Source organism: Coturnix japonica, chromosome 21, assembly GCF_054131305.1.
Source record: "Coturnix japonica strain WE chromosome 21, WE-NBRP24, whole genome shotgun sequence".
In the NCBI taxonomy this organism is placed as follows: domain Eukaryota; kingdom Metazoa; phylum Chordata; class Aves; order Galliformes; family Phasianidae; genus Coturnix; species Coturnix japonica.
Window position 1 is genome coordinate 10,228,596 of NC_140683.1, and position 13,580 is coordinate 10,242,175.

General features: G+C 55.6%; 1 protein-coding gene and 1 long non-coding RNA gene across 4 annotated transcripts; both read right to left on the minus strand.

Moving 5' to 3' along the window:
- Positions 1-2,618: 2,618 nt before the first annotated feature.
- On the minus strand, positions 2,619-8,898 carry LOC107321620 (glutamine synthetase). 3 transcript variants are annotated; one of them, XM_015878693.3, is made up of 7 exons: positions 8,785-8,898; positions 7,856-8,031; positions 7,306-7,467; positions 6,006-6,152; positions 5,120-5,247; positions 3,478-3,677; positions 2,619-3,347 (listed from the first exon to the last, which is right to left on the minus strand). In XM_015878693.3, exons 1-7 carry the CDS (start codon positions 8,787-8,789, stop codon positions 3,026-3,028), a joined length of 1,140 nt encoding a protein of 379 aa, XP_015734179.1. In that variant the 5' UTR covers positions 8,790-8,898; the 3' UTR covers positions 2,619-3,025. The 3 variants fall into 3 exon arrangements, with proteins under 3 accessions (XP_015734179.1, XP_015734180.1, XP_032303920.1); XM_015878694.3 differs by lacking the exon at positions 8,785-8,898 and adding an exon at positions 8,145-8,277; XM_032448029.2 differs by lacking the exon at positions 8,785-8,898 and adding an exon at positions 8,113-8,150.
- Positions 8,899-10,809: 1,911 nt separating this feature from the next.
- On the minus strand, positions 10,810-13,167 carry LOC146757469 (uncharacterized). Its single transcript, XR_014936332.1, has 3 exons — positions 13,039-13,167; positions 11,723-11,787; positions 10,810-10,947 (listed from the first exon to the last, which is right to left on the minus strand). It is a non-coding gene; the product is annotated as an uncharacterized LOC146757469 (long non-coding RNA).
- Positions 13,168-13,580: the final 413 nt, after the last annotated feature.

Genomic DNA, 13,580 nt, shown 5'->3' on the forward strand with positions numbered 1-13,580 from the left:
CACCTGCTCTGCAATCCCAGCAGGATCCAATCTGAGAAGAAGCCCAATTGAAATTTAGGGCTGGATTTGTGTATGTATTTTGCATTCCTCTCTCATGGTAGAACTGTTTGTATTTGTGTTCCCTATGGGCAGACCAGTACCCACATGCTTACCATCCTGAGCAGGCAGCAGCTTCAATAGCAATGGGATCCCCAGCCATACCCGATCACCACCTGAGCTGCAAGACATCTGGACCCTATGTTTGACATCATGTCTTCTTTCCATCACTTCCCAGTTCTTCATACCTCTCTCCCTGTAACAGCAGGGCAGCCCGTATAGCTGGGAGAGCACACACCACCTACAGCAGCACCCAGCTTTCCCCAGGCTCCTGGCACTCACTATTGCCCTTCCTGCTTCCCCACTATGGGCTCTTCAAGGCAGCTTATCAGCCACTCCTGTACAAAGTCCTCACCTGCTGCAGAGCCTTCACCCAAATCCACCATGTTCCCCTCCCAGAAACAGGTGAGGAGTCATCCCACATTGCTGACCCCCAAATCAAGAGTATGAGGTGGAGACACCCTACAGCTCCCATACTCTTCCCCAGGCTCAGGCTGGGGGACATCAGAAGCCTCTCAGCCCCAGGCATACACCGTAAGTCATCTCAGCTCAAACCTCCCTCTGCCAGGACTGTCCCACACAGGATTTTTCCCTTCTGCCATCATTAATTTGGGTTTCCTGGAGCTCAGATTCCAGTGGTCTGATGTCAGCAGGGTTGTCACAAGCAGGTGAGTCACCTCTGACAAACCCCCCCCAGGCTGAGCACCATTAATTAGTGCCTCCAGGGCCTGTCCCAGCACAGCCCAGAGCTGAGAGCCCCTGAGATCAAAGATGCTCTCATACAAAACCAAAACATTATCGCTGGCTTTTAAAGGCCAGACTGGAGTTCGGAAGGAATGAAGTTCCATTTTCCAGAGATCTAATTTGAAACCGTTTAAATGCTTATTGAGATAAAGAGAGCCAAGCAGGGCTGGGAGATAGGGAAGGGGGGGAAAATAGGTTATTACTGACTTCAGTTTAAGCCTGTATTCTACCCAGAGCTCCCCTCTGCTGCCCAGCAGCTTTCAGTAATGCCATTGTTGGCATCAGAATTGTAATTCTACTGTCCTTTCCATTACCAAAATAATAATAATATATATATAACCTGAAGACCTTGGCTGGTGTTGGCTTGGTGGCATAAAGCACCGGGAGTGATGGAAGGAGCTCTGGGGGCAGAGGAAGCTGAGGGGGGACCCGGCGGGTGAGGGAATAAACCCCAAATGGGTTTTGTTTCCCAGTGGGGCCGGGTGGGAATGTTGATGTGGGGCCGGTATCGGTCCTGGGGCTGCGCTCGGTGCCGTTCGCTCCAGAACCTGCTGAGGGCAGCAAAGCTCCGGCACAGCTGAACACACAGCGCAGGATGCGGCCCCGGGAGGAGGCAGTTGTCGGGGTGCCCCTTGGAGACAGAACCCTCCTCCTATAATTGTTAGACGAGTTCTTTGAGAGCTGGTTCCCATGTCCTTGTGTCCCCTGTGGCCCCGTGAGTGGAAATCCTCCTGCTTTAGGGGAAATAAAGAATCCATAAAATACGGTTTCTGACCCATTTTGACCCCAAAAAGTACAAGAAAGATCTACGTTCTGGCAAAGAACAGCCAGCAGCATCCCCTGTGGGCAGCATCAGGAGTCCCCGGAGCCTCCTTGTCCTCCCTGAACGTCTTCAGTGGGGGAGAACTGCAGGATGAGACCCGGGATGGGCACAAAGGGATGGACATACCCACACGGTGCTGTGCCAGAGGCGTCTGTATGTTGGCAATGAAGATTTCCACCCTCTAGATTTAGTGCTACAGTGCTGTACTTAAAGCCACTTGTACAGGGAAAGGAACATGAGTGTTCCTGCTCCATATTTAGCTCTTTATTGATTTTCCAGCTGCAGGCAGCAGCCACCGTCCCAGTGCTCACATCACCCATTAAAGACATCATAGAAATGAGAGGAAAACAAGACAGAGTTGTGCTTTGGATGAAGAGCATTAGAAATTCTGAATGGTAATTTCTGGGAGGCAAACGTGTCCCTGTTAGTGTGGGGAGCAGGATGAATTTACTGAATGGCTCAAAGACACCAAGGGCTCCTGGCTGCCAGTGACACCAAAGGGCTTTACTCAGAAATTCATGGCCCTCCAGGACCAGAGACACCAGCACTGCATCCCTAGGGACGAGCAGAGCATCCCTCGAGCTGCAGAGGACCATCACCCTGAGGGTGCAGTGGGGGCATCATTCAGCTCCATCGCTCACCCCCAAGTGTTCCTAAGGGCTGCCCCCCACCTGCTGTGTGCAGTGCTGACTCAGCAGCTCCGTGTAAACACCGGCCAGCTGCTGCCCCGGCCGCTGTTTGCTCAGGCTGTGCTGCTCTGTTTGCCTTGTGGGGATCACGATGGAGGGAGATGAGCTTTTGGATGCGGCAAATGGGGCAGCACAGCCCCTGCAGCAGCTAAAACCAGCCCTGGGCTCCTCCAGCACCTCAGCTCCTGCACTGGCTGGTCCCAGCAGCAGCAAGACCCAAATTAAATCCTGCACGGAGCTCTTGGAGATACAGAGAGATGCCCCTGTGGCAGGACAGCACGGCTGCCACGCAGCCAGGATAACTCTTTATTATAATTTCCTTGCAACAGAGACACTGGAAAAAAATAAAAGCACACGCCCTGCCCAGGTGCAAACAGCAGCAGCTGCAGCTTCCGTGTAGGTATCTGTGTACAGCACAGTGTAGAGTCCATCAGAGGGAAAAAAATTCAACCCCAATTCTTTTAAAACACCTCCCCAGGCGTGACCTAAAACCAGGAACCAGAAACAGTGGTTGAGAAAATAGGTTGGGCCCCTCCCTCCTGCTGTAAAATAGATACGATTTCTAAGGCAACATTTCACAAAACCAGAAGCGAGGTTCCTAAAGAGTCTGAGCTCAGCTGAGAGCACGGGCACCATTCATGTCAGCATGAACACCCTCACCCATCCCATGGCCTCAGTGCTCAGCGTACTCCTTGGTCTCCACCCCAGTCTCGTTGAGCACCGTGGTCCTCATGATGGCCTCAGTGACCGCGTAGGGGTCGCAGTTGGCCGCTGGCCGCCGGTCTTCAAAGTAGCCAAAGCCGTCCTGGCCCACCTGGCGTGGGATGCGGATGCTGGCTCCACGGTTGGCCACGCCAGCAGAGAACTCAAAGATGTTGGAGGTCTCGTGGTGGCCGGTGAGTCGCCGGGAGTTGTCCCTGCCGCCCCGCGGGTCATAGACGCAGATGTGGTAGTCGTGCCTCTTGCTCAGCTTCTCGATGGCGGCTTCAATGTGTCTGCAGGGGATGGATGGGGTCAGGTTTGACTCTGGGACAGGCTCAAGCCACCACAAGTGACTAGAGGCTTTTAAAACCAGATGCTCAGCGCATCGCCCCAACCCTTTTGGCTGCAGCCCCCAGGACTCACTTGAGGCCTCCCTCCTTCCGCATCTCCTCGGTGCTGTAGTTGGTGTGGCACCCGGCCCCGTTCCAGTTGCCGGTCATCGGTTTGGGGTCCAGAGTGGCCACGACCCCAAAGTCCTCGCAGACACGGTGGAGGATGAAGCGAGCCATCCAGAGGTGGTCACCCATCTCGATGCCCTCACATGGGCCTACCTGGAATTCCCACTGGAAGGGAAAGAGAATGCACGTGGGGGTCACGTTGGTGCCACCTGGTGGGGCAGCTCCTGCCCCTGTTACCCCCAGCAACAGCTGACAGCGTGGGGAACTATATATGAGCTTTATAGATCACTGTGCAATCCATTGGGTTCTGGAACTGTGCGGTGGGTGGAAAGTTCCAGCGTTGCCTCACCTGAACTGTGGCCAGAATGGAAAGTTTTCTGACTGAAGTCAATTATCTTGAGGTCCTATAAAAAAGGATCCTAAGACCCACAGCAGACTATTATGATCCCTGATCTTCCCCTGCAATAGGACACCTCAGGGTCAGCTTCTTCAGGTTCCTTGCTGACCAACAGTGGAGAAGAGGAGCCTTTATGGGTCAGATCCCACCATCCACTGAGAGCTGAGGAAAGGGAAGGTGAGCAATGCACCAGGGGGAGAAGGTCCTGAGCAGCTGAGGGATTAGGAACGTCCCCTCCGATACCCTGCAGGGTTTCATTCAGACTTGGCCATTCTCAAGCCTTTAAGTTGTGGTATTCAACTGTAATAAATTCCACTGAAGCACTGAATTGTAGAATCAAAGAATGGTTTCGGTTGGAAGGAACCTTAAAGATCATCCAGCTACAACCCCCTGCTGTGGGCTGGGTGACTCCCAGCAGATCAGGCTGCCCAGGGCCCCCCAGCCTGGCCTTGGGCACCTCCAGGAATGGGGCACCCACAGCTTCCCTGAGCAATCACTGCCTTCAACTGGCTAATGATTAAGTGCTGATGAAACGCTCTTAAGACTCACACAGCCTAACCTTGTGATTTATCATAAAAGCATTAATAAACCCTAAATTGCTGCTAAAACCAGAGTTGTGCAAAAATCCATCCACGACAGCATGGGATTGAAGATGTCCCCACATGTCCTTCCTTCCTGGGACACGGTTGCACCACCCGTGGTGACTCAGCAGCAGTGACACATCCATCCACAGCCATTGGCACGGCACAGCTGGATCACAGCGTGCTGAGAGCAGCCCAGGGGACACTGATCATGTCAGGGCAAGCATCAGGCTCATCACAGTTGTAATGTCCTGCCTCAACCCCCTGCCAACAAGGCCCCGCTTATCAGTGGGAGGGTCCAATTGCCACTAGGCAGCCTGGCCGCATGCATAAAGCAATCAGTGACCACCTTGAGATAACACCTCCACTACTCAAATCTCCAGCCGTGCCCAAGACGTGTAGACGATGTGCTACAGGAGGGTCCTCAGGACCCGAGGGCAGGATGTGGGCACCCACAGTTTGGTTTGCTGCCATCCTAACCCTGATGCTGCAGGGTTAGGCCAGCAACACTAACTCATGTCCACCACTGGAGACACAACAGCAGGGAATCCCCCGAGGTGGGATGGGAGAAATGAATGTGGGGGAAGCAGACCCGGAGCATCCTCATGGTCAGCACCTCGAGCACCCACCTGGGAGGGCATCACCTCAGCGTTGGTGCCGCAGATCTTCACACCCGCATAGAGACAAGCCTTGTAGTGGGACTCCACGATGTCACGTCCATACACTTTATCTGCTCCAACCCCGCAGTAATAAGGGCCTGGGGAGGAGGCAGAAGGCATCAGGTAAATAAAGCACTAGGAAGGAAATCACACCAACCCAGGCAGCGAATTTATGGGAATCAATCGGTGCTGCCCCCCATGGTGCATTGAAACCCCGACCCCCAATCCAGAGCCCAGTGGTGGTGCAACCTCAGCCTTATCTATGCAGCTCAACAGGAGTGGCAATGCACGGGAAGGCGACCAAGAGATAAGCAGAACTGGGCTGGATGTGCCCCGCGGCACCACCCTGACTCCAAGCACTTCAGGCTCCAGACATGGTTCCAGCAACAGCTGGCATTGTTTGTGCCTAGAAGAGTCAGCAGGCTGTGGTTTCACAGGGCTCTTCCTCATTCAGGCTGCCAGGGGAAGATCTCCTCCCTGCCTGGGGGAAGGGAGATGTTGCAAACAACCCGTCCCTGTGCCGGGCTGGGTAAGGAGGGTTGGGAAACCCCCGGCCCCCTCCCACGAGGTGCTGAGGCCGATGCACCCAGCCGGTCCTTTTGCCAACAGCCGTGGGGAGATTTTTCTGGCCGAGTTCTCCAGCCCTTGACAAACAAGTCGTGCAGCCAAGAGCTGTTTGTGCAATGGGGTCCGGCTCACGTGAGCCGTGGGGCAGCAGTGAAACAGCTCCAGACCTCCTCCCACCCACCACAGGGAAGCAGTGGCAATGGGATGGGGCTGGGATGGGGATGTCTGCTATAGGATTGCATTCCCTAAGGGCTGAGCATCAAAGCTGGGGCCTCAGGAAGGTACTTACCCTGTGGGCCAGGGAAGCCGTTGTCAGGCCAGCCATAGGGGTGGCCGTTGACACCCAGCAGTGTGTATTCCTGCTCCATCCCAAACCAGGGGTGGCTGTCCTTCACCAGATCCATCACCTTCTTGCAGGTGTGCCTCAGGTTGGTCTCTGTGAGCAGAGTGGTTGCAGTCAGACCCGGCTGCACTCAGCAACCTCCCTCTGAGTCCCAGCCACCACCAAGCTCTTCCCACAGAAGCCCCAAGGAAAGCAGGGAGCAAATTCCCCTTCCTGCAGTGCTTTCTGCTCACTGGGTTCCTCCCTGCAGAGCCACTGCATGGCCACAGCAACAGGCCACAGATGCAGGAGGTCTCATTAAATCACCCCCTAAACCACAACCTCCGGTCCATGGAATCATAGAACAATTAAGGTTGGAAAAGACCTCTAAGATCACCACGTCCAGCTATGATTGTCCTCGTCTTCCTCTTGCACATGAAGACAGCAAGGACACATCTGCCGGCCCTGTCCCACAGGCACCTGGCACAGCTGGGAACAGGGGCTGCCCATCTCCCATGTCTCTGCTCCCATCCTCAGCCTCAGTTTAGTCCTCCTCATCCCCATAGCTCCAGGGCTTTGGGAGCAGCACAGAGTCGTCCCTGGATCAGGACAGTACAACACATGAGGTTCTTCATGGGGCCCAAATCCAACTCCATCACTCAAGGCCGGCTGTCACCTTGTTTAAAGCCACCTCCGAGCAGGGATCCCAACCGAAACCCTTCCTCCAAGGCTCCCCTCCTCCAGCTGCGCCTTTATCAGATGGACAGACAAACGGACTGCCAGGACTGCAGACTTCTGCCCTCGCCGATAAGTCCTTGTGCTTGCAGAAGGACACCCTGTGCCTGACTGCACCGCGCCAGCTCCTGCCTGCAGCCATCCACCAGCAGACTGAGCGGCCACCAAACCAGCTGCTGCTTCCACCCCTGAGTGCTTTGAGCACCACTGCGGTTTCCTCTTATTTACAAGACACAGGGCCCGTGCTCTGCACAGCCCCACAGGGCTGGGTGTGCTCAGGATCAGCCCCCAGCTCACCCCGTCCCTTCTGCCTGAGGGACAACAGCCTCCTTGCTGCGCTCCTGCTTGTTGCAGCACCTCCAGGACACATCCCTGCACACACCCACGGTGCTTGCATTTCAGTGCCTTAGGCCAAACGCTCAGTGCAGTTGGACAAAGAGCAGCATTAGTGCCAGCAGTCCCCTTAGAGAGACAGCACTGCAAATCATCCCTGGCATTAAGAGTTATTAACAATAATAACAGCAGCGCTCACCTGCAGGTTTCCTGTTGTACTTCAGCACTTCGCACAGCACCAGCTTGTTGGGGTCCAGGCAGAAGGGGTCCCTGAACATACAGACGGGCACCAGGAACATGTCACTGTTGGAGCCCTCTGCCTGCGCTGTGCTGGAGCCATCGAAATTCCACTCGGGCACATCTGTGGGGTGGGAGAACAGCACAGAGAGGAGCGGGGTTGGAAAGGAGGTATCTCACATGTGAGGTGTTGAGGGGCTGACGGTCTAGACCTAAAGGGGGGCACCCAGGAGGGCAGGGGGGCACAAGGTTGGCTCACAGTGCAGCTCCACACCCATGGCCGGGGTGAGGACCTCAGCTCCCCTTCCCACCCAGCAGTAATGACAGCTTGCAGGCTGAGCACACTACAGCCGGATATTTACATTACCGCTTTATATAATAACCCTGTGCAACTGCTGCACCGGGCATCGCCAGCACAACCAGCACCACCTCCCAGTGCCCAAAGCACCTCCACACTTTATCACGGTGCCCCTCCACCAAAACAGCCAGCAGAGGAGAGGTGGCAGCGTTACCTTCAATGCTCTTGGGCTCCTTATCGAGTGTCCTGCTCTTGCAGCGCACTCCCTCCCCGCTGCCGTCGATCCACACGTAGGTGACCTGCACCAGCCCTCCCTGGGGCAGCCTCATGTACTGCTCCCGCACCAGCTTGTTCAGCCTGGAGCTGTGTGACACCGACATGACGACGGCCCTGCAGGAGTGGATCGTGCCATCACCCCTTTGCCCCTTATCCCCCTCCCCATCTCCCCCCAAAAGCCGCCCCCCTTCGAACCCTCCCTCTCCTCGCTGTTCCCCTTCGCTCACCGGCCCAACGCTGCCGGCTGCGCCGCCCGCTGCCCTTTATAGGTTGGGGGCGGTTCGGAGGGGGCTCCGCCCCGGGTCGGTGGGACGGTGCGGGGCTGCTGCTTCCTCCCGATACAACCGGCTGCGGGAGCGGGTGCTGCTGGGTTTATTTGTTAAAGCGTTACTCAGCGCAACAGGCGAGCGTTTCCCCATCAAATAGTTCTATTGCAAAACGGTGGGATCGGGGAATACCCCGAGGGAATAGCGCATGGCACCACCCGAACACACACCTCGAGTCTGAGAGCTGCCATGAGGGGCTGCAGGAGCACAGCGAGCCCCCCCTGCTCTGAAAACCTCTCCTGAAAGCCCCGCTCTCCATCAGATGAGTTAAACAGCCATAGGCACAGCATCACGGTGTGCACAGTTACCCACGCAGGCAGCTCTGACCCTTAGCAATGGCTGCAAGCACAGCATGGGCAGCTCCCGGTGTTGTTTCTTTCTGGGGGGTGAATAGGGAGGTTCAAAGGTCCCAGCCGTGCACCTCCCTTGTTTTTCAGTTTTAAAGATATTGTGAGACATGCCCGGGCTCCCATGCAGCTCAGGGCCTCCTTACCAGGCCAGGTCTGCAGGGCAAAGTCATATTCTCTGCTGCCTGACTCACCCCATGAGCACTTTAGTGCCAAACAACGAACCATCTCCGTGCCATTGAGGCAGCAGAGCCCCCTGCAGCCACCCACAGCTCTGCTTTTCTTCTGGAGGTGTTTTGCTCCCGCAGGCAGATCAACAACCAGGAACAAAGACAAAAGCATCAGAGGTTGCACAAGCACCAGGAAATGAGATTGACTGGCACGGAGGCAGGACATAATTAGCAATTTGGGTCCTTGGGCTGTGACATCAGTGGCACCTGGACGTCAACTGGGAGGAGGGCAGCACCCAGGATATGCCCAAGGGCAGCTGAGCAGCGGTGGCAATGGCTGTGGGGCTCCCCTGTGTGTCCCCTTCACACCAGAGGTCGTTCAGAGGCTCCTTTTGTAGGAGACCCTCAAAGCACGCAGCTCCAGGCAGCCAGCCCCCCTCCCTGGGGTGTTTTGGGGATGTGTCCATAAACGTGTCTGCAGGGCTCAGCATTTCCTCGTTCTTGGCTGGGAGCAGGGAGGCAGCCCAGGAGGAAATGTGCACCTGGGGGTGCCCAGAGGTGTTCCTGCATGGCTGGTTGTGTCCCTGTCCTCCAGGCTGGCACTGAGCTTCCAAGGGGAGAGGATGGAGAGTCCACAGCTTCAGCCCTGGGATAACATCACAAAACAGCCCCAGGGGTGGCCGGTGCTGAGCATGAGCCCTGCAGTACGGAATGGGTCTCTTGGCAGGATCGACGCCTTCATGTGAGCTGAGTTTTGCCAGGGCTTAGTTGAGATCCGCATTGCTTTGGCTTCTCACTCAACATCCTGCAAAAGCTCTGAGTTTTCCTCTTGAATGCATCCAGATACACCCCACGTGTGCATACACAGCGGGCTCAAAAAGGTGGAGGAGCAGCACAGAGTGCAGGCTGCACTACTGAGCGGTAGCAATGATGTCCAGGGAGGGAAACTTATTTTTGGAGAGCTGGAAGTTCCGAGCACCAAAATACCCCAAGAGGGAAGACAGAACAAACAGCAGTTAATCCCTTACCCGGTCAAAGCCCAGCAAACAGGGCATGTTTATGGCTGCTTTAGGGCAACGGGGTGGCTCCAGCCTGCAAGCGTGGGGTCCCATCCCTGCCCCAAGCACCACCAGCGGGGCAGCTCACCATGTATCTCATGCCATGTTGTTAATTAGCATCAGAAGCCTGTTAGGGCTTTCTGTGAGGTATTGCTGCCATACAGCACTGAACACCCGGTTGTTTGGTTCTTGCTGTCCACTTTGCATCCATGTTATCTCACCACAGTCTAATTCCAGCCATTTCCTTAGTATAAACTCTATGGTACACCGTTCCAACCTGGATCCTTGAGCCTCTGGAACCACATTTCCCCCTGCAGGTGACGAGCTCTTTGCAAACAGTGGTCTCCTGCCCGCGACAGGCACAGCAAACATTAACCAGCGCCAGGGATGCGTCACCCAGCCAAGGTCAGCGGGACGGAGCAGCAGAGGCAGCAGTGGAGATGTCCTTGTGTCTGCAAATGGCCGCAGATTAAACCTCTGGAGGCTGTTTGGGGGCTGCAGGAGGAGCAGAGCTGGGCGCTGGATGAGCTGTTGCTCCTCAAAGTGGTTGCAATACTCAGGGTGAGCTCCAGCTCCACGCTGAGTTCCACCTTCCCAGCGCTGGGTTTGGGTATGAGGCTGCAGCCTACACCCCCCATAGCTCAGCCCAAGGCTGAAATGCTTCCAGGTGTTATCTCCCTGACTTTGAGGCTTTATCAGCGCAGGCATTTCCAGGCCTTGCCAAGATACACCAAAGGTATTATTGAAGCCTTAGCAAATTTTCCACGTTGAAAGAACACCAGGAACACGACACGCTTCATCAAGAATGAGTTAAAGGCGTGCAAACCAGGGTGACTTTGGACAAGGGAGCTCTCACTGCTCAAACCTTCCCCAGCACAAGGAGGCTGTGGGCTCCTGGGGCCGCAGTTCTGTCTGCTGGTTGATTCCCCCCAGTCACAGCACAGCACTGAGCTTCAGGATGGAGAATTGGAGCTTTATCCACAATTACCCTCCAGGAATCAGGTGCTTTGTCCTGGTCACTGATTGCTATGAGAGAACCCCCAGAACGTGGCCTGCAGCCCCAGGGCAGAGCATTCCCTCCATCCGGTCGGGGTCCATCCGCTCTGCAGAGCACGTGCCGTGCTGTCCCCTGCCCAAAGTGTTTGATGGGGAGATTAGAGTGAAGGCAAAGAGCAGTTTCAGAGTGGGGGAGCCCAGCACAAACACCATAAAGGGATTAGAGGGCAGGGGGCGTGCAGGGAATTTCCTGAGCACCTCTCAGGAAGGGGCAGATTTCTACAGGTAAAGAAAGAAACATGAGAGGGATGCTGCAAAGAGGCAACGCGTGCATTGCCCCAACATAGTATGCAGGGGATGCTGCTGGGGGGGCAGGTCAGTGCAGGAGGGTTTAGCAGGGCTGATCTTGTTGGGAGCATGACATGACCCACCACCCCCACTGCCTGCATGGCTCCAGTCCTACTGTGCCAGCACCAGGGCCAGGAGATGCTGCCTCAGGGGTGAATCTGCTCCTCCCTCCGATGCCTGCTCACTTTTACACTTTTCCCACAAAACAGCTGAACTGACAGTTTGCCTTCACAGTTGAAACACATTTAAGCAACACGAATCTCCTTATGCTTGGATGTTTGCACCCAAACCACTTTCTCCTCATCCAAGTAGCGGTTACACCTTCCCCTGTACGTACATCCATCCTCACATAATCCTGTACATCCATCACAGCAGAGCACACCCAGGCAGCCCACAGTCCCACCTGAACATCACCTCGATGGCCACCATCCCCACTCCCATCCTGAGCTCTCCTCCCCAGCCCTGAGTCCTGACACCTCACAGCTCTGGGACCCCCCAGAGCCCCCGGCCCCTCCAGCCCCAGGCACAGAGAAAAGCAGAAACAAACCCCAGCCACTCACCAATGCTCTTGTGAGTTTTCCTCATCAATCCCACAGCCGTCACTTGAGGCTACAAGGAAACAAACCTGGGAGGAAGGAAGGGGATGCAGCACATGCATGGCCGGGGGGAGCAGAAGCAGTAGAGGCCAATTGCCAGCAAAGCAGCTCCAGTTTGCAGACTGCCAGCCCTGGTAATGGCACAGGTGGCTCAGCACACACAGCTGCACCAGGCTGAGTTGATGGGTGAATGCACAACAGGGGCTCACCCAGCTCTTTTGGAGCACATTGCTGCAGAGAGGGGAAACCAACCCTCCCCAGGATGCAGAACGGTGGCACTTTGTTTTGTTACCATCAGCATTTATTGCAGCGAAACCCTCATTCAAAGAGCTCTGAGCAGAGCTTCCAAAGAAGCAGATTATTGCTATCTATAATGCAAGGGCGAGTGATACACAGGGCAAGCAGCAGCCAGCTCACCACCACTCCTCACCCCACTGCTCTCCCACTCACACCCTGTGTGGCCGCCTTGCTCTGTGATTCCAGGAGCTGGAATTTCATAGAATCACCAAGGTTGGAAGCTAACAGTGCCTTTCTGAGGCAGTTCTTGCAGTTTGAGGCACTTGGCCTTGGTCACACAGGACCTAGAGAGGTGCTAAATGTGCTCTGGGGCCATTAGAGCAGCTGGGAGAGATTTCGTTGGCAAAAGCTTTGTGTTGTTTCTTACTGCTGCAGGCCGCTTCTTTGCAGCCTTTTGCACAGACAGGTTGGATTTGGCACAAGCTGGCTCTGTGTCAGCCTGCAGCTGGGTGTGCTTTGGGCACAGAACCTGCCCAGGCTGCAGCTCACCCTGCCCAAGTGAAAACAAGCAGCCAGATCCATTAAGAGCTTTAGTTTGGTTCAACCTAATTTGTGAGCAGATGCGTTTGAAAGGCAGTGCTGCTGCTCCCTATCAAAATGCCTCCATCCACGCTGGCTTTAATCCCACCAGCAGATACAGGAGGTGTGAGTCTGCTTTTCCTCAACACACCCCTGCACCTCTGCTGCCTCACTTCATCTGGCACCTCCAAGGCCATCACACTGCATCCTGCAAGGCTCTGCACTGAACTCCTCTGTTGCATCTCCATCTGCCTGCACAGTAACTGCAGGGGAGGCTGCCCCACTGCTCGGTGCCCCCAGAGCTCTCAGGGTCAGTGACCCAGCAGTGTGAAAAGCCAGCACTCCTGGGACATTGCTTCCTATGGAGGTCAGCAAAAGCAAACTCTTACAGTCACCCAGGGTTGCCATCCGCCAGGAGCCTGGCTGAAGCCCAGGCACTCTCTGTTTGGTTGGGGCTGACTCACATCACTGCCAAAGCTCACAACGTCCCAAGGATGTTCAGCTGCTTTTCTCCCAGATGCAAAGGCAGAAAGTCCCTGTCAGCAGGTAGCAGAGCTCTGAGCTTCCATCCCTGGGCACACACAGGACTTCCCCCTCTCCAGCAGCACCTGGTGGGTGGGCAGCACTGGGCTGTGCTCATCCTAGAGAGGAAGGAAGGAAATGGCACAGGGAACAGGAGTGCTCTGCCAAAGACATTGAGAATTCCCACATGCTTGGCTGAGCTGCTGGAACAGGAAGAAAACTTTCACAACGGCACCAAACCAAAGCAGCACCCGGCAAACACAGCAGGGCTGAGCTGGGCTTTGGCACGGGGGGCTCACGTGGGCTGCGGCTGCGCTCCATCACCTCCCAAACAGGAAACACGTTTGTAAGTCACCAACCAAAAATGTGGGGCTGCGGCCATTGGTGCTGCTGGGCGAGCAGGTTCTGGCAGTGCCCGCTGCCCACACACTGCACTGGGGCTGCCAGGTCCCCCCGTGGGCTGCAGGCTGCCCCCAGTCTGTGC